The 24,569-nt window shown below is 37.8% G+C and overlaps 1 protein-coding gene across 1 annotated transcript in view; it reads left to right on the top strand.

The window, feature by feature from the left end:
* The window catches only part of NF1 (neurofibromin 1), a 293,561-nt gene that overhangs the window by 93,525 nt on the left and 175,467 nt on the right, over positions 1-24,569 (top strand). Inside the window, 6 exon segments of the mRNA XM_017890864.1 lie at positions 390-457; positions 686-761; positions 1,790-1,947; positions 21,353-21,526; positions 21,969-22,091; positions 22,341-22,415. Of these exon segments, the coding sequence (XP_017746353.1) occupies positions 390-457; positions 686-761; positions 1,790-1,947; positions 21,353-21,526; positions 21,969-22,091; positions 22,341-22,415 (674 nt within the window).

The following is a 24,569-nucleotide window of genomic DNA, read 5'->3' as shown; positions in this document are numbered from 1 at the left end:
ACAAGGGATGTGAAGGACCTCTTCAAGGAGAACTACAAACCACTGCTCTAGGAAATAAGAGAGGACACAAATGGAAAACCATTCCATGCTCATGGATAGGAAGAATCAATATCCTGTATGTGTTTTATACTTTTTTTGAAAAGCAAGTTATTAAAACAAAGGAAGAAGCTCACAATCATTGAGGTCCAAGGCATATTTGCTGTTTTGGAATTTTTCTTTCCTAGCAGACAACTATCAAGTTTTGGGTTTGTGTTAGGTGTCTTTACCTTTCATTGCTTACAGATAACATTGGAGCAAAAGTAATAAGTGAATGGAAAGTTATTTTGCTCTGAGTTGTATTTGTGTTAACTTATTCTAGAGTTAATTTTTAAAAATTGTGTTTTTTCCAGAAACAGCATTTAAATTTAAAGCCCTAAAGAAGGTTGCACAGTTAGCAGTTATAAATAGCCTGGAAAAGGTAAGTTACAACCTCTCTGGTATTAAAATTTTGTTTTTGGTGATAAAATTTGCTGTTGTTAGCATCCTGAATCAAAAATTATGACTTGAGTGACAGTTGCACATTAATTTTCAGGAAGAATACATTGTAATATTATTATGAAGGAAGTTAGAAGTTTGTGGCATTTTATTTACTATATTACAAAAGATCACTGCTTTCATATAAGGACATGTGTTTCTTTATTTATAGGCATTTTGGAACTGGGTAGAAAATTATCCAGATGAATTTACAAAACTATACCAGATCCCACAGACTGATATGGCTGGTAAGGATAAGATTGATTTTTTTTTTTTTTTTTTTGTCTTTTAAATGCCTACTTGTGACATAAAACCTATCATTTTCTAAGTTATTTTGTTATAAAGGTGCTTTTACATCTTCTATTGTCAACTGGTGTCAAATAGGAAATATTGTTTTTCTCTTACATTTCCAAATTATGCCCAACCCTCTTCCTTTCCTTGGAGCAAATAAAGTAGTGTGAAATGAAGGTCAGATCTTTAGAGTTGTGTTAGGATGGAATGTTTGGCTCTTTGTTGTAGAGAAGCATGTGCTCCAAAGCTTTATTTTGTATTTAGGGAGATGTGTATAAAGTAGTAATATTCTTACCTATGATGTAAGACTCAACTGTAAGGCAGAGAATACAGACTCCTGGAGAACTTTGGTGATTCTTTTGGGGAAACTGTTCAGTCTTTGTTGCTTGGGTACATCACACTTTGCGTAAGGGCCTGCACAGTGAGACCAAATACATGATCATCCGTTCTAAAATGTGGGCTTTTCCAGGATAGATCAAGATAGCTCTGCTAACACATAGACAGTATTACATTGCTTGTCTACTTAACAGAATGCATTTGTGTAGTTGCTTAAATGAAGTTCCATGTTTATCTTTTAAAAGTGTTGCCCTTGGGTTTTTTTGTTTTTTTGTTTTTGTTTTTTTGAGATGGAGCCTTGCTCTGTCTCCTAGGCTGGAGTACAGTGGTGTGATCTTGGCTCACTGCAAGCTCCGCCTCTCAGGTTCATGCCATTCTCCTGCCTCAGCCTCCTGAGTAGCTGGGACTGCAGGTGCCTGCCACCACTCCTGGCTAATTTTTTGTATTTTTAGTGGAGACGGGGTTTCACTGTGTTAGCCAGGATGGTCTCGATCTGCTGACCTCGTGATCCGCCTGCCTTGGCCTCCCAAAGTGCTGGGATTATAGACGTGAGCCATGCCCTTGGGTTTTTACATAGTGTCAGCTTTTACTTTAATGCCAGGGATTTTGTTCCTATCTAATAATGTCATTTAATATATTTTTCATGTAGAATGTGCAGAAAAGCTGTTTGACTTGGTGGATGGTTTTGCTGAAAGCACCAAACGTAAAGCAGCAGTTTGGCCACTGCAAATCATTCTCCTTATCTTGTGTCCAGAAATAATCCAGGATATATCCAAGGATGTGGTTGATGAAAACAACATGAATAAGGTAAGGAGGGCAGAATTATTTCCATTATATCTAGATGTGAAGCAGTTTATTTTACTCGAGGTGTGTATTACTTTAGGCTTATTATTTCAGCAAACTATTTCAGGGCACCATTTAAATTATTTTAGGTTTCTTTGTTTGATGGACTTAGAAGAGACATACTAATACATAATTTTATTTGGCAGAGGGATAAATAATACCAGTCAATGATCAAAGATTTAAAATAATCCCTTAGTTTCATTCTTTTATCTGAGAAGACTAAATGATACCTCTGTTAATATTAAATGTAATTTCTCTAATATTGACTGCAAGGATTGCCCTACTTGACTTCATCACTTTTATAGTGTGTTATTTGCATGTACTTAGGTGTGTGTCCATATGGTGCTACTGAAATTATGTAGTAACTCATTTTAGGTATTTTAGAACAGTTTTCAAAGTATTTTGCCAGGAAGGTAAGGCTCTCGCATATACCGTCTATAGTGAAATTGGCACCGTGACACCTGGTAATTCTAGGAGGCTCTTAACATTTTTTTAAATAATCACCTAGGCGATTGAAAAAAAAAAAGAACTGAGTATTAATCTTACAGTTTTACTGAAATTTCAATATGCAGTTTGTTTTGCAAATAATTTTTTTTCATTTTTTGCTGCTTTTGGAGAAATACTCTTAGCTGGCTAAACATGAGATGGGTTCCTTCATGGTTTGCCTGTAGATGGAGATGTTCAGAATCAGGTCAATGATTTATTACTTTGCAGAAGTATTGGGTAGGGAATGTATACATTAAAGGGTAAATAAATGAACCAGGTAATCCTTGAGAGTCTGTGATTGAGTGTTACTCCACTTAGGTGTATATCTCAACTTTTCCGTTATGAGGACACCATTTTTCATGGTAGATTGTTTTGGAGCCCTTCAAAATAGTAGGTATGATGATAAATACTGAGTGTCAACTTGATTGGATTGAAGGATACAAAGTGTTGATCCTGGTGTATCTGTGAGGGTGTTGCCAAAGGAGGTTAACATTTGAGTTGTGGGCTGGGAAAGGCAGACCCACCCTTAATCTGGGTGGGCACCATCTAATCAGCTGCCAGCGTGGCTAGCATATAAGCTGGCAGAAAAATGTGAAAAGAGAGATGGGCCTAACCTACTAGCCTACATCTTTCTCCTGTGCTGGATGCTTCCTGCCCTCAAACATCAGACTCCACGTTCTTCAGTTTTGGAACTTGGACTGGCTTTTCTTGCCTCTCAGCCGCAGACATCCTATTGTGGGACTTTGTGATTGTGCGAGTTAATACTTAATATCCCATTTATATAAATATTCTGTTAGTTCTGTCCTTCTAGAGAACCCTAATAGAGATTTTGGTACAAGGAGTGGTTCTAGAGGAACAGAATATTAAGGATGGAGTTTTTTAGTTTGGAGATTTCTAGAGTTTGCTGCTTAATATGATTAGACCCCCAAATGCTAAGGACTCTGCTTCTAATAGTGTAGAGAACACTGATAGTCGTCGGCATGAACTGTTGAGAGAATTATGCAAAATAAATGCATTTGACACTCCTGATTCACCGCTAGTAAGAGGCAAGGAGTTTAGTGACTCTATGTATAATACCTTTGACCATATATGGAGAACGAAACAACATAATGGAGCTGGTTGGTTGCTCCTAAATTCAGTGGGCAAAGTGATGAAAGAAAATTATGAACTCAGGGATTCTATGTCCCGGCTTCAGAAGCAGATACTACTCAGATTGCCCTGAGTGAGAGTCTTAGCTCCTGTAGAGAAATAACTGAAATTGTGGAAAAACAGATACAAGCTCTTACCGTGCAAGTATCTGACATACAATGAAAGGTGCGTGCACAGTCTCGCTAGGTGTCTACTATTAAAGTAAGGGCATTGATTGGAAAAGAATGGGACCCTGCAACTTGGAAAGGGGATCTGTGGGAGGACCCTGATGAAGCTGGGGACTCTTGAGTTTGTAAACTCTGATGAACCTTTTTTGCCAGAAGAAACAGCTTCCCCATCCCCAGTAACAGCAGCATGCCCTCCTGGAGCCATGGTGCCATCAGCCTTTCCACCTTTGTCTGAAGAGATAAACCCTGCGCTGCCTGAGGCAACAGCAGTTGCCAGGCAAGATAATGTTGATTCTCCTCAGGAGCCACCCCCAACATCCCTGTTTGCTTCTAGACCTATAACCAGACTAAAGTCCTGGCAGGTCCCTAGAGGTGAGGCTGAGAGTGTGACCCATGAGGAGGTGCGCTACACTTCAACAGAACTGCTTGAGTTTTCTAATTTATATAAACAAATCTGGAAAACAGGCATGAGAATAGATAGTAAAGGTGTGGGATAATGATAGAAGGAAAATAGAGTTGGATTGGGCTGAATTTATTTATTTGGGACCACAAAGTAGGGACTCTGCATATAATGTTGCAGCTCGGGGAGTTAAAAAAGGTTCTAATAGATTATTTGCTTGGTTAGCTGATATATGGATTAAAAGATGGCCCACTGTGAGTGAGCTGGAAATGCCTGATCTCACTTGGTTTAATGTGGAGAAATGGATCTAAAGGCTTAGGGAGATTGGGATGGTGGATTAGTCATTTTAGACCTACTCATCCCAACTGGGAGGGTCCAGAAGATATATCCTTGACCAATGCCTTGAGAAATAGATTTGTGAGGGCAGCACCTGCATCTCTGAAGAGCCCTGTAATTGCTCTTCTCTGTATGTCAGATCTGACATTGGGAACCGTAGTCACTCAACTACAACATTTAAATACAGTGGGAATAATTGGCTCCTGAGGTGGCAGGAGCCAAGTGGCAACACTTGACCGTCAAAGGCAAGGTGGGCGTAGCTGCCTTAATGGACAGCACAGGCAAAGCCGCAATCAGAATAGTCTGACTCATGTAGAGCTCTGGCATTAGCTAATTAGTCACGGTGTTCCTAAAAATGAAATTGATAGGAAGCCTGCTGCATTCCCACTTAATTTATACAAGCAGAAAACTTCTAGGTCAAATGAACAAAAGACTGATTTGAATTATAAAAAACAGAATTATGACCCCTCAATCGGTTTCCAGACTTGAGCCAGTTTACAGACCCAGAACCTCCTTGAATGAAAGGGGGCGTCGGGTCCCCTTGAGGAAAGACCCCACTATATTAATGACAGTTTGTGCGGTGAATCTTTCTCCCATCCTTCCCCAAGGAGAGACCTCTGGCCTTTTACCAGGGTAACTGTGCACTGGGGAAAGGGAGATGATCAGACATTTTGGGGACTACTGGATACTGGCTCTATGCTGACATTGATCAGGAGACCCAAAACGTCATTGTGGTCCTCCAGTTAAAGTAGGGGCTTATGGAGGTCAGGTAGATTAATGGAGTTTTAGCTCAGGTCTGACTTAGAGTGGGTCCCTGGACTCATCCTGTGGTCATTTCCCCAGTGCCAGATGCATAATTGGCATAGACATACTTAGCAGCTGGCAGAACACCCACATTGGCTCCCTGACTGGTAGGATGAGGGCTATTATTATAGTGGGAAAGGCCAAATGGAAGCCATTAAAGCTGCCTCTAACTAGAAAAATAGTAAATCAAAAACAATATTGCATCTCTGGAGCGATTGTGGAGATCAGTGACACCGTCAAGGACTTGGAAAGACTCACAGGTGGTGATTCTCCCCACGTCTTCGTTCATCTCTTCCATTTCGCCTGTGCAGAAGACAGATGGGTCTTGGAGAATGACAGTGGATAATTGTTAGCTTAACCAAGTGGTGACTCCAATTGCAGCTGCTGTTCCAGATGTGGTTTCACTGCTCGAGCAAATTAACACATCTCCTGGTACCTGGTATGCAGCCATTGATTTGACAAATGCCTTTTTCTCCATTCCTGTCCATAAGACCCATCAGAAGCAATTTGCCTTCAGCGGAGGTAGGATATACCTTTACTATCCTACCTCGGTGGTATATCAGCTCTCCAGTTCTGTGTCATAATCTTACTTGGAGAGACCTTGATCGAGTTTCACTTCCACAACATATCACACTGGCCCATTACATTGATGATATTATGCTGATTGGATTCAGTGAGCAAGCAGTAGCAAATGCACTGGACTTATTGGTGAGACATTTGGGTGCCAGAGGATGGGAAATAAATCCAACTAAAATTCAGGGACCTTCTGCCTCAGTAAAATTTCTAGGGCTCCAGGGGTGTGGGGCCTGTCAAGATATTCTTTCTAAGGTGAAGGATAAGTTGCTGCATTTGGCCCCTCCTATAAAAAAGAAAGAGGCACAACGCCTAGTGGGACTATTTGAATTTTGGAGGCAACATTCCTCATTTAGGTGTGTTACCCTGGCCCATTTATCCAGTGACCCAAAAGACTGCCAGTTTTGAGTGGGTTCCAGAACAGGAGAATGCTCTGCAGCAGGTCCAGGCTGCTGTGCAAGCTGCTCTGCCACTTGGGCCATATGACCCAGCAGATCCAATGGTGTTTGAAGTGTCAATGACAGATAAGGATGCTGTTTGGAGCCTTTGGCAGGCCCCCATAGGTAAATCACAGCGGAGGACTCTAGGATTTTGGAGCAAAGCCCTGCTGTCTTCTGCAGATAACTATTCTCCTTTTGAGAGACAGCTCTTGACCTGTTACTGTTGGTGGAAACTGAACGTTTGACTGTGGGTTTTCAAGTCACCGTGTGACCTGAACTGCCTATCATGAACTGGGTGCTTTCTGACCCATCTAGCCATAAAGTGGGCCATGCACAGCAGCATTCCATCATCAAATGGAAGTGGTACATATAAGATTGGGCTCAAGCAGGTCTTGAAGGCACAAGTAAGTTACACAAGGAAGTGGCTCAAATGCCCATGGTCTCCACTTCTGCCACCCTGCCTTCTCTTCCCAACCTGTACCGATGGCCTCATATGGATCGAGTTCCCTATGATCAATTGGCAGAGGAAGAGAAGACTAGGGCCTGGTTCACAGATGGTTCTGCACAATATGCAGACACCACCTGAAAGTGGACAGCTGCAGCACTACAGCCCCTTTCTAGGACATCCCTGAAGGATAGCGGTGAAGGGAAATCTGCCCAGTGGGCAGAAATTTGAGCATTGCACATGGTTGTGCACTTTGCATGGAAGGAGAAATGGCCAGATGTGCAATTATGTACTGATTCATGGGCTGTAGCCAGTGATTTGGCTGGATGGTCAGGGGTTTGGAAGAAGCATGATTGGAAAACTGTTGACAAAGAGATTTGGGGAAGAGGTATGTGGATAGACCTCTCTGAGTGGTTAAAAACTGTGAAGATGTTTGTATCTCATGTGAGTGCTCACCAGTGGGTGACCTGAGCAGAGGAGGATTTTAATAATCAAGTGGATAGGATGACCTGTTCTATGGATACCACTCAGCCTCTTTCCCCAGCTACCCCTCTCCTCGCCCAATGGGCCCATAAACAAAGTGGCCATGGAGGCAGGGATGGAGGTTATGCTTGGGCTCAGCAACATGGATTTCCGCTCACCAAGGCTGGCCTGGCTACTGCCACTGCTGAGTGCCCAATTTGCCAACAGCAGAGACCTCAACGCTGAGCCCTCGATGTGACACCATTCCTCGGGTTTATCAGCCAGCTACCTTCTGGCAGGTTGATTATAGTGGACCTCTTCCATCATGGAAAGGGCAGAGGTTTGTCCTCACTGAAATAGACACTTACTCCTGATATGGGTTTGCCTATCCTGCACGCAATGCTTCTGCCAAGATTACCATCCATGGGCTCACAGAATGTCTTACCCACCGTCGTGGTATTCCACACAGCATTGCCTCTGACCAAGGCACTCACTTTACGGCTAAAGAAGTGTGGCAGTGGGCTCATGCTCATGGAATTCACGGTTTTGTGTTTTTGTTGTTGTTGTTGTTGTTGGTTTTTTTTGAGACGGAGTCTCGCTCTGTCACTAGGCTGGAGTGCAGTGGTGCGATCTCAGCTCACTACAACTTCCGCCTCCTGGGTTCAAGCGATTCTCCTGCCTCAGCCTCCCAAGTACCTGGGACTACATGCGTGTGCCACCATGCCCAGCTAATTTTTGTATTTTTAGTGGTGATGGAATTTCACCATGTTGGCCAGGATGGTCTCGATCTGTTGACCTTGTATCCACCCACCTCGGCCTCCCAAAGTGCTGGGATTACAGGTGTGAGCCAGTGTGCCTGGCCACACTGGTCTTACCATGTTCCCCACTGTCCTGAAGCAGCTGGATTGATAAAACAGTGGAATGGCCTTTTGAAGTCACAATTACAACACCAACTAGATGACAGTACTTTGCAAGCCTGGGGCAAAGTTTTCCAGAAGGCTGTGTATGCTCTGAATCAGTGTCCAATATATGGTACTGTTTCTCCCATAGCCAGTATTCATGGGTCCAGGAATTACTCACCATCACCCCAGTGATCCACTAGAAAATTTTTGCTTCCCGTTCTTGCGACATTACGTTCTGCTGGCCTAGAAGTCTTAGTTCCAGAGGGAGGAAAGCTGCCACCAGCAGACACAACGACGATTCCATTAAACTGGAAGTTAAGATTGTCACCTGGACACACTTTGGGCTCCTCCTGCCTTTAAGTCAACAGACTAAGAAGGGAGTTAACAGTGTTGGCTGGGGTGATTGACCCTGACTATCGAGATGAAATCAGTCTACTGCTCCACAGCAGAGGTAAAGAAGAGTGTGCATGGAGATCTATTAGGGCGTCTCTTAGTATTACCATGTATTACCATACCCTGTGATTAAGGTAAATGGGAAACTACAACAGCCCCATCCAGGCAGGATTGCAAATAACCCAGACCCAGAGGAATGAAGGTTTGGGTCACTCTACCAGGAAAAATCCACCACCTGCTGAGGTGCTTGCTGAAGGCAAAGGGAATACAGAATGCGTAGTAGAAGAAGGTAGTCATCAATACCAGCTGCAACTGCATGACCAGCTGCAGAAACCAGGACTGTAATTGTCATGATTATTTCCTTTTCCTTTTGTTAAAAATGTTTGTGCATGTATACACCTGTACTAAGAAAATATCTTCATTTTATTTCCTTTTTCTTTTATCATATGGCTTAAGATTTATTGACTTCACATCAGCATTTAAGTATTATTAACTTTTAGTATTTGGGTTGGGATAGATGTGTTTCTGGTTGTACGAAGGATAGTTGTATTATGTTAGGCGTAATTATGACCTTATTGTCTTTATTTGAAGATCATGTATGATCTCAGGAGATGTGTATGGGTTCAAGTTGACAAGGGGTGGATTTGTGATGGTAAATACTGAGTGTCAACTTGATTGGATTGAAGAATACAAAGTATTGATCCTGGGTGTGTCTGTGAGGGTTTTGCCAAAGGAGATTGACATTTGAGTCAGTGGACTGGGAAAGGCAGACCCACCCTTAATCTGGGTGGCTACCACCTAATCAGCTGCCAGTGTGGCTAGAATATAAGCAGGGAGAAAAATGTGAAAAGAGAGACGGGCATAGCCTCCCAGCCTACATCTTCCTCCTGTGCTGGATGCTTCCTGCCCTCCAGTGTTGGACTCCAAGTTCTTCAGTTTTGGAACTTGGACTGGCTCTCCTTGCTCCTCACCCTGCAGCAGCCTATTGTGAGACCACGTGATCGTGTGAGTTAATACTTAATAAACTCCCCTTTATATAAGTATCTATTCCATTAATTCTGTCCTCTAGAGAACCCTGACTAATACAGTAGGGTGTTTTGTTTTGTTGTTTATTGGAAAAATAGAAATAAATAAAAAGCTATAAATTCAGTAGTACTCGAGTGAATTTACATTTTAATAATCACAACTGTAGCTTGCTAAGTGTTTATTGGTTATTTGTATATCTTCAGGGAATTGCTAATTTTTCCATTGAATTGTTTGTCTTTTTTTTTTTTTCTTTGAGATGGAGTCTCACTCAGTCGCCCAGGCTGGAGTGCAGTGGTGCGATCTTGGCTCACTACAAGCTCCGCCTCCCAGGTTCACGCCATTCTCCTGCCTCAGCCTCCCAGGTAGCTGGGACTACAGGCGCACGCCGCCACACCATGCAAAATTTTTTGCATTTTTAGTAGAGACGGGGTTTCACTGTGTTAGCCAGGATGGTCTCGATCTCCTGACCTCATGATCCTCCCACCTCGGCCTCCCAAAGTGCTGGGATTACAGGCATGCGCCACCACACGAATTGTTTGTCTTTTATTGATTTGTGAGGGTATATGTGTACATTTTTACTTGGTTTCATTTTTAAACTTTATGAGTTCTTTTTACTATATAGATATTTACAATTTGCATGTAGTCACCTCAGCCTTGTTCTTTTTTGTCTCCTAGCTTTTTTGGTCAGACTTCTCTTCCCACAAGATATTAGTCATTTTATTGAGATATAATTCACATACCATAAAATTTATGTTTTTGAAGTGTAAAATTCAGTGATTTTACTACATTAACAAAGTTGTATAATCATCACCATTGTTTCTGTGCAGAACATTTTCATCTTCCCAAAAAGAAACTTGTTAGTAATCACTCCCCCCCGTTCCTCTCGCCTCGCTCGCAACTAGTAATCTAGTTTTTTGTCTCTATAGATTTACTTATTCTAAACTAGACATTTCATATAAATGGAATCATTAAGCATGTGACCTTTTTGTCTGGCATGTGCCAAGATTTTTGAAGTATGCTTTTAATATTTCTCTGGTATGTTCTAGATTTAAAAGTTTAGATTTTTATATCTTTCTGGATTTAAAAAAAAAGTATTATTCACTTATTTATTTATTTTGAGACGGAGTTTCACTCTTGTTGCCCAGGCTGGAGTGCAATGGCACGATCTCGGCTCACTGCAACCCCCACCTCCTGGATTCAAGCGATTCTCCTGCCTCAGCCTCCTGAGTAGCTGGGATGACAGGCATGCACCACCATGCCTGGCTAATTTTAATTTTGTATTTTTAGTAGAGATGGGGTTTCTCCATGTTGTTCAAGCTGGCCTCGAACTCGTGACCTCAGGTGATCCGCCTGCCTTGACCTCCCAGAGTGCCGGGATTACAGGCATGAGCTACTGCGTCCGGCTAAAAAATGTATTTTTAAAAATGTATTACAAAAAAAAATAGCTGGATGTGGTGGCAGGCGCCTACAATCCCAGCTACTCTGGAGGATGAGGCAGGGAGAATTGCTTGAACCTGGGAGGTGGAGGTTGCCGTGAGCTGAGATCCGGCCACTGCACTCCAGCCTGGGTGACAGAGCGAGACTCCATCTCAAAAAACAAAAAAATAAAAAATAAAATAATAAAATAAAATAGTATTCTCACCCTTTTCTACTCACATTCCCTCTAAGCTAGTGTTATTGGCTGGTATGTATTCTTCCACTCACATCTATTTACCCATACATTCAAATGCAAAGTACACATACATACGTAGGGTGGTGGTGGTTGTATTTTAAAATGAAATTATTTTATGCACATTACTCTGCGTCGTTATTTAAGAAAATGTTTTAGCTGTTCCTCAAAACAGTTGATAGAGATCTAACACATTCCTTTCAATATTAGGTAACATTCTGTTACACTAATGAGCCTCATTTACTCAGCCATTTTACTGAATGGGTGGATATTCAGATGTTTTCAGTTTTTTGACACTATAGGTAAGCCTTAAGTAAATATCTTGTTCGTATATTCTTGTTAACTGATGCTCTTAATTCTATAGATTAGAGTCCAAAAACTGGGGGTTCCTGTGTCAAGAACATTTGCATTTAAAATTTGTAATAGTTATTACTAGATTTACATTCCCCAGTAGTTGCAGCAGGTCACAGTTTCATCCCCACTGAATTGCCTATTTTCCTGCATTTTTATCAGGATTAGCTGTTGTCAGCCCACTCTTTTTTTTTTCTTTTTTTTTAGCTGTTGCTTCAGTCCTTTAAAATCTTAAATTTTGCCACACTAATAAGGTAAGATAGTATCTCATCTCAGGTATTCCTACCTTCTCTTTCAGAGGTAAACTGTGTGATGTGATGGATATGTTAATTACCTTGATTGTGATACTTATTTTAGAATGTATAAGTTTATCAGAACATCATGTTGTACACCTTAAATATATACAATTTTTATTTTTCGATCATACCTCAATACAGCTGAAAAAATGTCATTCAGAAAGGAAGCAAACAGTACATTACAAATATGTTATAAATTTTCAAGCATAGAATGATAACAAGATTAGGAACAAGAATATGCATATAGATTAAACATTTATATCTGTGAATATTAATCCATAGATACAAATGTTGAAGGCAAGTTACAGTCTTGAAGAAAATGAAAATTATGTTGTGTACCTATAATACGAAAATAAAAAAATCACACAAAGGCATATACCTTCACTCAAGGATGTATACTCGAGTATACCTATTATTTATAGTAGCCTAAATTTGAAAACAGCCCAAATGTCCATCAGCTGGTGAATGAATAAACCAATGGTGATGCCTTGAAACCATGGAATACTATTCAGCAATAAAAAGGAACTAACTACTGACTCGGCAACATGTGTAAATCTCAAAAATGTTATGCTAAGTGAAAGAAGCCAGGCTCAAGAGATGACATACTATGTGATTTCTTAAAACTTCTAGAGAAGACAAAATTCAGGACCGAAAGCAGATAAGTGGATGTCAGGAGTGGGAGTTAGGGGAGGAAATTTATTGCAAAGGAGCAGTAGGTGATTGATTGTGGTGATGATTGAAATGTTCTATGTCATGATTGTGGTTGTGGTTACATGACTATTCTGAAAGTTCGTATTTAATAAGTGATATAAAAGAAAAAAGTATTGATGACCTAAACATTAATTTTCCAAATGAGAGCACTAATTAAAATTCTCAGATACTGAGAACAAAGATAGTATCTCATTGTAATTTTTATTCTTTTTAAGGTTACTGAGGTTTGAAAACAGTTCATATGTTTCTTTGCCATTTGCATGTTTTCTTTTGCAGGTGTCTGTTGACTTCCTTTACCTATTCTTCTGTTATGTTGCTTCCAGTTCCTTATGAATTTGCAGAACTTTTTGTATATTAAGAGCAGTAATCCTACATTTTAGTCTGTAAATATTTTCCAATCACCTGTTTCTTTTGACTATTGTATCTTTTTTAATAAAGAAATATTGGACATGTACAAAGAATGTAACAGTTCCCCATACTCCTATTAACATTTTTATATTTTGCTCGTCTTTTGAGAAATTTATATATGTGTCCACGAAAAGAGTCAAACTCTATAAAATATTTTAAGAGACTTATTCTGAACCAAATACAAGTGACACAGCCCTCAGGAGGTCCTGAGAACATGTGCCCAAAAGTGGTTGGGGTACAGCTTGGTTTGATATATTTTAGGAAGGCATGAAGCATCAATCAAATACATTTAAGAAATACATTGGTTTGGTTTAGAAAGGTGTGACAACTCAAAGTGGGGGCTTCCAGGCTATAGGTAAATTTAAACATTTTCTGGTTGACGGTTGAGTTCGTCTGAAGACTTGGGATTAATGGAAAGGAGTGTCCAGGTTAAGATAAAGGATAAAGGATTATGGAGACCAGGTTTTGTTGCGCAGAGGAATCTCTCAGCAAACTTCAGAGAGCAGGTTGTAAAATGTTTCTTACTAGACCTAAAAGGGTGCCTGGCTCTTAGTCGATTATCTCCTCGATCTGGAAAGGAAGGAAGGAAAACAAAGGGAAAAGGGGATTCTCTATAGAATGTGGGTTTTTTTCCCACAAGAGACCTTGCATGGCAATTTCAGGGTATGGCAAGAAAATGTATTTCGGGGCTAAATATTTTGTCCTTGTCTCATAATGTTATGCCAGAGTCAGATTGAAAACTAAGTTGCCGGGCGCGGTGGCTCACGCCTGTCATCCCAGCACTTTGGGAGGCCGAGACAGGCGGATCACGAGGTCAGGAGATTGAGACCATCCTGGCTAACACGGTGAAACCCCGTCTCTACTAAAAAATACAAAAGCTAGCCGGGTGAGGTGGCGGGCGCCTGTAGTCCCAGCTACTCGGGAGGCTGAGGCAGGAGAATGGCGTGAACCCGGGAGGCGGAGCTTGCAGTGAGCTGAGATCAGGCCACTGCACTCCAGCCCGGGCGACAGAGCGAGACTCCGTCTCAAAAAAAAAAAAAAAAAAAAAAAAAAAAAAAAAGAAAGTACCAAAATATAGGGTAAAAAAAAACCCATCTGATGAGAACTTAATGGTTTGTAGGGCATGCCTCCCTTAGACCCCTTAGGTAGGAATTTGGGCAAGTTAAAACATCAGAGCTTAGTCCTTATATGGCTTTTAAAAGTTGTGAACAAGTAATACTTCCATAAATTCTCACTTAATTACAAATCCCACTAATTTCTTTTTCTTCTTTCTCAGGGACAGCCACTGCAAAGGGTTAAATGTGTATTCTTCCAGTCTAGCTTTTACATTTTTATGAGGATGGGGAGATAGACAGATAGGTATATAGTTCAGTGTTTCTCAAAGTGTGGTCTTTAGACCAGCAGCATCAGCATCACCTGGAAACTTGTGAGAAATGCCAGTTCTTAGTTTCTAACTAAATATTTAGTGTCTCACTAAAAACAGCAGTTTTTATTAAGTCCTTTCAAGTGGTTGTTAATGCACATTGAAATTTGAGAACTATTGTTCATCTAGGTCATTGTCTTTAACTGCTGTAAGGTGTTCCCCAAATTAAACATACCATTTTTTTAAAAAGAGACTAAGTCTTGCTATTATGTTGCCCAGCCTGGTCTCAAACTTCTGGGCTTATGCGATCCTCTTCCACCTCAACCTTCAGATAGCTGCAGCTATAAGCATGCGCTACTGCACCCAGCTTGAATGTACCGTATTTTAAATTCCATATTGTCAAGCATTTAAGTTACTTTTCTTTAAAAAATTAACATTAATGCAAAGGAAACAATTGGCAGAGTGAGAAGAGAACCTACAGAATGGGAGAAAATATTTGCAAAGTATGTATCCAGCAGAGGATTAATATCCAGAATATACAAGGAACTCTGACATCTTGACAGCAAAAAAAAAAATCCAATTAAAAAATGGGCAAATGACCTAAATAGACATTTCTTAAAAGAAGACAGACACATGACCAACAGATACATTTTTTTAAAAAGCTCAACATCACTAGTCATCAGGGAATGCAAATCAAAACCACAGTGAGGTATCATCTCATCCTGGTTAGAATGGCTACTGTCAAAAAGACAAAAAATAGCAAGTGCTGGCAAAGGTGTGGAGATACGTGAACTCTTAAATGTGGCTAGTGGGAATGTAAACTAGTACAGCCACTATGGAGAAAAGTGAGAAGGTTCCTCAAAAAACTGCAACTAGAACTACCATGTGATCCAACAGTTCATTACTGGACATTTATCCAAAGGAAGGGACATCTGCATCCCCATGTTTATTGCAGCACTATTCACAATGGCCAAGATACGGAATCATCCTAAGTATCTAACAACAGATGAATGCATAAAGAAAATATGGTATATATACACAGTGGAGTAGTATTCAGCCATAAAAAAAGAATGAAATTCTGTATTTTGAGGCACATAGATTGAATTGGAGGACATTATATTAAGTGAAATAAACCAGGGACAGAACGTTAAACACTGCATGTTCTTGTTCGTACATGGAAGCTAAAAAAAGTTGATCTCATAGAAGTAAAAAGTAGAACAGAATACTGCAGGCTGGGAAGAATAGGGCGCAGGAAGGGTAGGGAGCGATTTGTTAAAGGATTCAAAGTTACAACTAGATAGGAAGAGTAAGTTCTAGTGTTATATACCACTGTAAGATGACTGTAATTAACAATATGTTACACAGTTTCAAAGAACTAGGAGGAGGATGTTGAATGTTCCCAGCACAAAGAAATGATAAGAGATGATGGATATGCTAATTACCTTGATTTGATCTCTGTATATCTATGGAAACCTTACTATGTTCTTCGTAAATATTAATACATCAAAAAATTTAAAATTAATAACAAAAGATAAAGGGCCCTGAACTCTAGTTTTAGAGCTGAATTGTATCCAGTCAGTTAGTTTCTATGTTATTTAAACATTCACTTTTAATTTGGAGCTGAAATATATTTGGAAATCCTTATTTTTAGTATGTTCATTTGTGTGTGTGTGTGTGTGTGAGGTAAACTTGGTTGGCTATTGGCAAATGTATTGGGTAGCTACTTAATAAAACATTTCCTTCCAGTGCTTCAGTTTTCTGATGCTTAGAAAATGTGTATATTTAACATAATATGCATTATCACTTTTGAAAGTAACTAATTATTCTAACAATTATTTGTGCCAAATTAATAATGTGAGTTCGAGAACTATCAGTCTTTTCTATGGCCTGGAATAATTTAAATAATAGAAATTATCCGATTAGATAGAAATCATTATAAAATCATCAAGGTTAGAAGCTGTTAAGATTTCCTTTGACTTTTGCTTATCATTAGTTTTAAAGAAAAAAAAACTGACATAATGGAAATTTTCACTGTACATCAGGAAGGAAATTCAGTGGAAAAGTAAGCTTCCTGTTCAATCTTGACCTTCAGTTTATACTTTTCTTTTTAAGTACTGCTACTGGTTTCTTAACGCTATTTCTAGAACTAGCCTATCTATTGCCTATTTAAAATAAGTCATTAATCACCTTTTATTTGAACTTCCATAAATGGATCTATGTAGGTTTTCTGTCTCTTTTAAAATTTTGTATGCAGTAAAATACACACAAAATAAAATTTACCATCTTAGCCATTTTTAAGTATATAGTTTAGTAGCACTATCTTTCACATTGTTGTACAACTAATCTCCAAAACCTTTTCATCTTGCAAAACAAATTCTGTGTCTATTAAACAGCTCTCCTTTCTTCCCTACCCTCAACTCCTGGCAACCATCTTTTTACTTTCTGTCTCTCTGAATTTGACTACCTCATATAAGTGGACTCATACAGTATTTGTCTTTTGGACATGGGCTTATTTTACTTAGCATAATGTCCTCCAGTTCCATTCGTGTTGCCATGAAAGACAGGATTTCATTCTTTTTTTAATGGCTGAAATAGTATTCATCCATGTTGTAGCATGTCAGGATTTCCTTCTTCTTTAAGGCTGAATGATATATTCCATTATATGTGTATACCAACATTTTATTTATCTAAATTTATCTGCCAGTGGAGTTTTCGGTTGTTTCCACCTTTTGGCTATTATAAATAATGCTACTGTGAACATGGGTGTACAAATAACTTCAAGACCCTGCTTTTAATTCTTCTGAATATATATCCAGAAGTAGAATTGCTGGATCATGTCGTTATTTTATTTTTAATTTTTTGAAGAATTTCTGTCGTTTTTAAAGTCACTTTTGATGGTTTGTTCTTTGCTAGAAAATATATTTTTCAATTTTATCAGTGCAGAGTTGTATATAATACTTATATATTTTACTTGTACAATTATATAAAGGTTATATTTCCATATTCTCATGTAATTATCTTTAGTATCCATGTTTGTAACTGTTTACTCATTTCTCTTTTTCCTTGTTCATGTTTACTATTTTATTGGTCTTTAAAACCTAGGCTTTGATTTTGTTTCCTAGCATTTAAATTTTTCTGTTTCATTAATTTTAGCTTTCATTTTATTTATATTGTTATTTCTTGAGGCAATGGCTTGGTTCATCTATTTTCAGTTTTTTAAAACAAAGTATTTGTAAGGCTCTAAATTTTATTTTTTTTTAGTTATAGGAATTTTTAATATATTCTGGTTATTCATCCCTTATGAGATATGTTATTTGCAAATATTTTCTCCCACTCTGTGGATTGTTGTTTCATCTTGATAGTGTCCTTTGTTATACAAAAGTTTTTATTTTAATGAAGTCCAGTTTATCTGTTTTTTTTCTTTTGTTGCCTGTGCTTTTTTGGTCTCATATACAAGAAATCTTTGCCAAATGCAATGTTGGAAATTTTTTTTCCCTAAATTTTCTTTTAGGAGTTTTATAGCTTTACTGTTAAGTTTTGGTCTTTGATCTGTTTTGAGTTAATTTTTGTATGTGATGTAAGAGAAGGGTCCATCTTCATTCTTTTGCATGTGGATAATCAGTTTTCCTAGCATCATTTGTTGAAAAGACTCTCCTTTCTCCATTGAATAGTCTCAGCACCTTTGTCAAAAATTGGTCATATGTGTGAGAGTTTCTTTCTAGGCTCTCTATTCCATTGGTTTGTATGACTGTGCTTATGCTGGTACCACATTGTTTTGATTACTGTAGCTTTGTAGTAAGTTTTCAAATAAAGTGTGAGTTATCCAACTTTATTGTTTTTCAAGACAGTTTTGACTATTATGCAGTTCTTTGAGATTCCGTATGAATTTTAGGATGGGTTTTTCTTTCTTTCTTTTTTTTTTTTTTTTTGCAAAAAATACTATTGGGATTTTGATAGGGATTGCATTGAATCTGTATATTGCTTTGGGTAATATTGTTACCTTAACAATCTAGGAATGTGGAATATCTTTCCATTTGTTTATGTTTAATTTCTTTCAGCAGTGTTTTGTAGTTTTTTATTGTGTAAGTTTTTCACCTCCTTAATTCCTGTATATTTTATTTTGATGCTATCATAAGTGGAATTGTTTTCTTAATTTCATTTTGTATTTTCATTGCTAATGTATAGAAATCTAGCTGATTTTTGTGTGCTGATTTTGTATTGTGACTTTGAATTTATTAGCTCTAACAGATTGTTTTTGGTGTGTATGTGTCATCTTTAGGGATTTCTACAGATATATCATCTGTGAATAGACATAATTGTGCTTCTTTTTGTCCAATTTGAATGACTTTTCCATCTTTTTCTTGCCTACTTGCTCTGTCTAGAGTTTCTCATATTATGCCGAATAGAAGAAGAAAAGTGGGCATCGTCATCCTGTTCCTGATCTTAGGGGAAAAACTTGCAATCTTTCACTATTGAGTATGTTGTTAGCTATTGGTTTTTACTATATGGGTTTTATGATGTTGAGGAAATTTCCTCCTATTCCTAGCTTGAGTGTTTTTTATCATAAAAGGTGTCGAACTTTGTCAAGTGGTTTCTCTGTATTGATTCAGATGATCATGTGGAATTTCTTCTTCCTTCTATTAACGTGGTGTATTACATTGATTTTTTTGTTGTTGAATCATCTTGTGCTCCTGGAGTAAGTTTCACTTGGTCGTGGTTTGTCATCCTTTTAATAGGCTGCTGATTTTGTTGAGTTTTGCATCAGTATTCCTAAGGTATATTAGCCTGTAGTTTTCTTGTAGTATTTTTGTCTGGCTTTGGTATCAGGGTAATGTTGGACCATATAACTAATGAGGAGAAGTGTTCCCTTCGCTTTTATTTTTTGGAAGTGTTTGAGAAGCATTCTTTAAATTTTGGGTAGAATCAACCAGTGAAAGCTATCTGGTCCTGGCCTTTGGGAGCTTTGTGATTACTGATTTAATCCCTTTACTAGTTATAGTTCTATTTAGATTTTCCATTTCCTCCTGAGTTAGTTTTGGTAGATTGTGTGTTTGTAGAAATTTGTCTATTTTGTCCAGGTTATCCAAATTGTTGGCATATAGTTTTACATAGTATCATCTCATAATTCTTTTTATTTATGTAAAATCAGTAGTGTCACCACTTTGTTTCTTTTTTGGGGGGAGGCGGGGGTGCGGGGATGGAGTCTTGCTCTTTCGCCCAGGCTGGAGTGCAGTGACATGATCTTGGCTCACTGCAACCTCCGCCTCCTGGGTTCAAGCGATTCTCCTGCCTCAGCTTCCCTAATAGTTGGGACTACAGGCATGCACCACCATGCCTGTGTAATTTTTGTCTTCTTAGCAGAGACGGGGGTTTTACCGTGTTGGTCAGGCTGGTCTTGAACTCCTGACCTCAAGTAATTCACCTGTCCTGGCTTCCCAAAGTGCTGGGATTACAGGCATGAGCCACTGCATCTGACTGTGTCACCACTTTCATATCTGAGTTTAGTAATTTGGTGTTCTTTCTCTCTGTCTCTCTTTTATTTATTTATTTTCTTGTTAAACGATCTAGCTAGAGTTTTGTTGACTTTTTCAAAGAATGAACTTCTGGTTTTGTAATTTTCTCCATTGTTTTCTGTTCTCTGTTTTCTCTCTAATCTTTATTATTTTCTTTCTTCTGCTAGCTTTGGTGTAGTTTACTCTTTTTCTAGTTCCTTGAGGTGTATGGTTAGGTTATTGAATGAGAACTTTCTTATTTTTTAATGTTTACAGCTTTACATTTTTCTTTTAGCCCTGCATTCACTGCATCCTATAAGTTTTAGTATGTTGTGTTTTCTTTTTCATTTGTTTCAAGTTGGTTTCTAATTTCCTTTGTGATTTTTTCCTTTGATCTGTTAACATTCACAAATTTTCACGTATTTGTGAATTTTTTAGTTTTTTATCTGCTGTTGGTTTTTCATTTCCATTATGATCAGAAAACATGGTTTGTATGATTTCAATTTCTTTAAATGTATTAAGACTTATTTTGTAGCCTAACATATGGTCTGTTTTGGAGAATGTTCCATGTACACTTGAGAAGAATATATTACGCTGGTGTTGGGTGAGTTTAGTTCTTGACTTGTTACATTTGAGCATACATGTAGGTGGAGATGTGAGATACTCATTTAGGAGAAAAGCCAAGGGAAGAAATTTGTTAATGAACTGTAAAGAGGGATTGACATCACAAGAGTAGGTAATTTTTTTTGAGAAACAAATTTAGAGCAACAGAAGAGCCTTGAATATATTCCTATTTAGAAGGCTGAAGGTTGAATATAACCTGGTGTGTTAGAAAAGGGTGGAACAGTTTATCATAGACCAGAGCCAAGATAGTATAATATTTAGACTTTAAATATCAAAAAGAAGATATGATCAGCTGAATTCAAAGTTGAAGGCTAGGTGTGGTGGCTCACGCCTGTAATCCCAGCACTTTGGGAGGCCGAGGCAGAAGCATCACTTGAGCCCAGGAGTTCAAGACCAGCCTGGCCAACATGGTGAAATCCTGTCTCTACTGAAAATACAAAAATTAGCCAGGCATGGTGGCAGGCACCTGTAAACCCAGCTACTCTGGAGGCTGAGGCAGGAGAATCGCTTTGACCCCGGGAGGCAGAGGTTGCAATGAGCCGAGATTGTGCCTTTGCATTCCAGCCTGGATAACAGAGGAAGACACCATCTTGGGGGGAAAAAAAAAAGTTCAGAAAGCAGCTTGTTTGGGAAGGACTGTTTTTTGTATTCATTTAATAATTCAATAAAGAAAATAGAAAAAGCATGTTTTTTTTTTAATTTGAGAAACATTTAAATGATGACTACTACTTAAATTATGAAATTGAAAACCACAAATATAAATTATACATTCTTTATAGTATGAGTTTTAGAGGCTGTTAATTTGCTATAATATTAGGTAAATCTGGAATAGAAGAAACTTCATATATTATTGCTATATTTGAATTCTGTAGAAGTTATTTCTGGACAGTCTACGAAAAGCTCTTGCTGGCCATGGAGGAAGTAGGCAGCTGACAGAAAGTGCTGCAATTGCCTGTGTCAAACTGTGTAAAGCAAGTACTTACATCAATTGGGAAGATAACTCTGTCATTTTCCTACTTGTTCAGTCCATGGTGGTTGATCTTAAGGTAACATGCTTATTCTTTCTCTACTACAAACTTTAAGAAAATGAAATGAATTTTCTAGCATAAGTATTTTGTCAAAGATAATTGCTAACATTAAAGTTCTGATTCTTTGTTGATAAGTTCATAGGACTTTCTTTTGTTTTTTTCTGTGTTCATCAGCCTAAATGGACTGAGAATATGAAGAAAACACCATTTTCTTAAATGAGCATAAATATACAGACTTAGGTTTAAACTAATGTGTCTATTAGGGCCTGAAAGGAACCTATATATAGTATAGGAACAGTTGTATCAGACTGATGAACTACAGTATTGGTGCTTTGTGCTTCTTCTGGCAACTGAATTTTACTGCCATCTGTGTGGGTAATGTGTTGATGTTATTACATGTTAGTAAAGAAATACTGCATGAGTATTTAAAGGCTTTTGTTTTCTGTTGGGGTTTTTATAGAACCTGCTTTTTAATCCAAGTAAGCCATTCTCAAGAGGCAGTCAGCCTGCAGATGTGGATCTAATGATTGACTGCCTTGTTTCTTGCTTTCGTATAAGTCCTCACAACAACCAACACTTTAAGGTGAGAGCATTGGTTTTTATCTAACTATGTTTACTGATGCTGTTATCCTTTATAAACTAAAAGACTAGAGAGATTAATAGGTTTACTTTTATTGGTATTTCTCACTATTATGTATTGATGTTCATTTCAAGACCTTAAAAACTTAGTGTTTTTTTTTTTTTAAAAGTTCTATTTGCTGTTCTTTTGACTTCATTTGTATTACTGAGTATTTTCTCATAGAAATAATCTGCTTTGTTTTCTTTTCTATAGATCTGCCTGGCTCAGAATTCACCTTCTACATTTCACTATGTGCTGGTAAATTCACTCCATCGAATCATCACCAATGTAAGTCCAAAAGGTATTGCTAAATTACTAAAAAAAATTTTTTCTTTCTTTTCTTTGCATATTTCTTTTAAGAAATAGCACTCGTTGGTTTTCAAGAAGGTTCTGAATTTAGATGTATGAATAGGAAAATTCTCCACAGTGATTTATATTTGATAATTGATAAATTTTTGTATTTTTCATATTAAGTGTTGACCGAAGGGACCATATTAAGGAACATTGAGTTAATAAGATGGCTTTGGAAAGATTTAATCGTAAAATGTTTTACTCAGATCAGAAGTCCTTGAGAAAAAATGCCATCCCGAAAATACTTATTTAAAATTTTTCATCCCAAAGGACTTTTCAAACAGTGCTTATTTGAATACTATTACCCTTTCACAGCATTTGATACATTTACTTTGCCACCTCTACCATTTGAAATTAATAGTATTTATGTTGTAGTCTGTATAGCACATTGACAAAAGTGATGGGACTGTATTTTGATGGTACTTTTAAAATCTTCTGATCCTAAATTCATTTCAATAGTGTAAATTTCACTTTTTCTAACCCAAAATGAAATATTAACATACGTTTAAAGTACGTATTCACAAGATACAAAAGCATGTCAGGCAACGTAATCGAGTGGGAAATCATTAAAAGGTACTTGTGAAAGCTTCAGCTCTAATGTGGAGACATTAAATAGCAGCAAAACTTTATCAGATTTGGGACTGTGGATTTTTAAAAATTCTGTCTTGTTAATTATGAACAACCTATTTTGGAAAGTTCTCAGGTGTTATTTTCCATTGTTCACTTTTATCAAATGATAGATACTCACATTTATGGGTAAAATGGTCAACATTTTCCTTCCTTAAAGGAGGCTTTAATCATTGATAACTTAGTATATTTGTCCTGTTTATAATCAAATTCCATTTTAAGACTGTGCCTCTGGTGAGTTGAAAATAACTCTTCACCCTCATTTGCCCTGAATGTTGTATTTATTTAAAATAAATGCCGCCCATATTCTATCCATTCCTGCAGTGGAAAATTAACTATTGATAAAGCTATTTGGTGACGCATTTAATTTTTCTCAGCACGTGTTTAGTGAGCATTTTGGGAGGACAGTCCTTTGTTGTGCAGGATGCCTTGGGCCTTGCAGGACCTTTAACATCTCTGGCCTCATTTCATTAAATGCCAGTTGTGCTGCATCTCCCCCATCCCTAGTCATTATGAACAAATAAATATGCCTGAAGGAATGATACTTCCTCCCTTAGTTGAGTATCACTGAGTTAAATTGTAGGTAGAAGTAACATTGAATATGCTTTGTTCCAAAAGGGAAAGTTTAATGAAGATTGTAAATAAGGTATGTTTGTATTAAAAACTTAAAAAAAAATTACTGTACTTTTGTCAGCATAATGAGCCAGGGCATTGTACCTTAAAGGTTTACTTTCAAGGCCATTGAAAAAAAAGATGATTTCCACCCTGAAGTTTATGTTTAACTCAGAAATAAGACATTATTGCTTTTTTCTGCTGTGGCTCAGAACACTAAAAATATTCAAAGAGTGGATAGCTTTACAGAAGTGCTTAAAATTTGTATATAATAAACCCAAATATATACTTTTTTGATACTTTGTGGCTAGTTACTTTAATTGTGAAATATTTTTGTCTACAATTGACTATATAGAGCACTTTCAAGCATGGACTTGGCACTGCTGTAAGTGGCTGAGCTGCTCCTTTCTGGGTTCCAAGCATGCCTGGAGTGGTGCTTCATGCATGTCTCAGTGTACTTGGTGAAAGTGGCTGTGCATCCTATTCTACTCTAATGAGTACTGCATGTGTGGAGGGTGGAGTGTGTCTGTATCAGAGATCAAGTTATATGAAAATCTGTTTTTTAAAAAACTACATTGATTTTTAAATATTAAGTATCAGTAGCTTTTCAATGAAGTAACTTGAAAAGGAACATAAATATTAGTTCAAAGTATCTTTTTAAATCATGCCTTGGGTAGTGATACTTTTTTATTATAGATTGTGTAGGAAATTGTTTCTCCTTAGGATATTTTCCCCCTTGGTTTGAGGCTAATCACTATTGAATCTGAAGTACTTTTTTGGTTGAAAAGGACTATGTATAAAGTGAATATACAAATTTATGAGATTGACTATTTTAGAGTTTCATTGAAGACA

Source organism: Rhinopithecus bieti, unplaced genomic scaffold (genome assembly GCF_001698545.2).
Source record: "Rhinopithecus bieti isolate Rb0 unplaced genomic scaffold, ASM169854v2 scaffold_19652, whole genome shotgun sequence".
Classification (NCBI taxonomy): Eukaryota; Metazoa; Chordata; class Mammalia; order Primates; family Cercopithecidae; genus Rhinopithecus; species Rhinopithecus bieti.
This window is presented reverse-complemented; position numbering and strand designations above follow the sequence as displayed.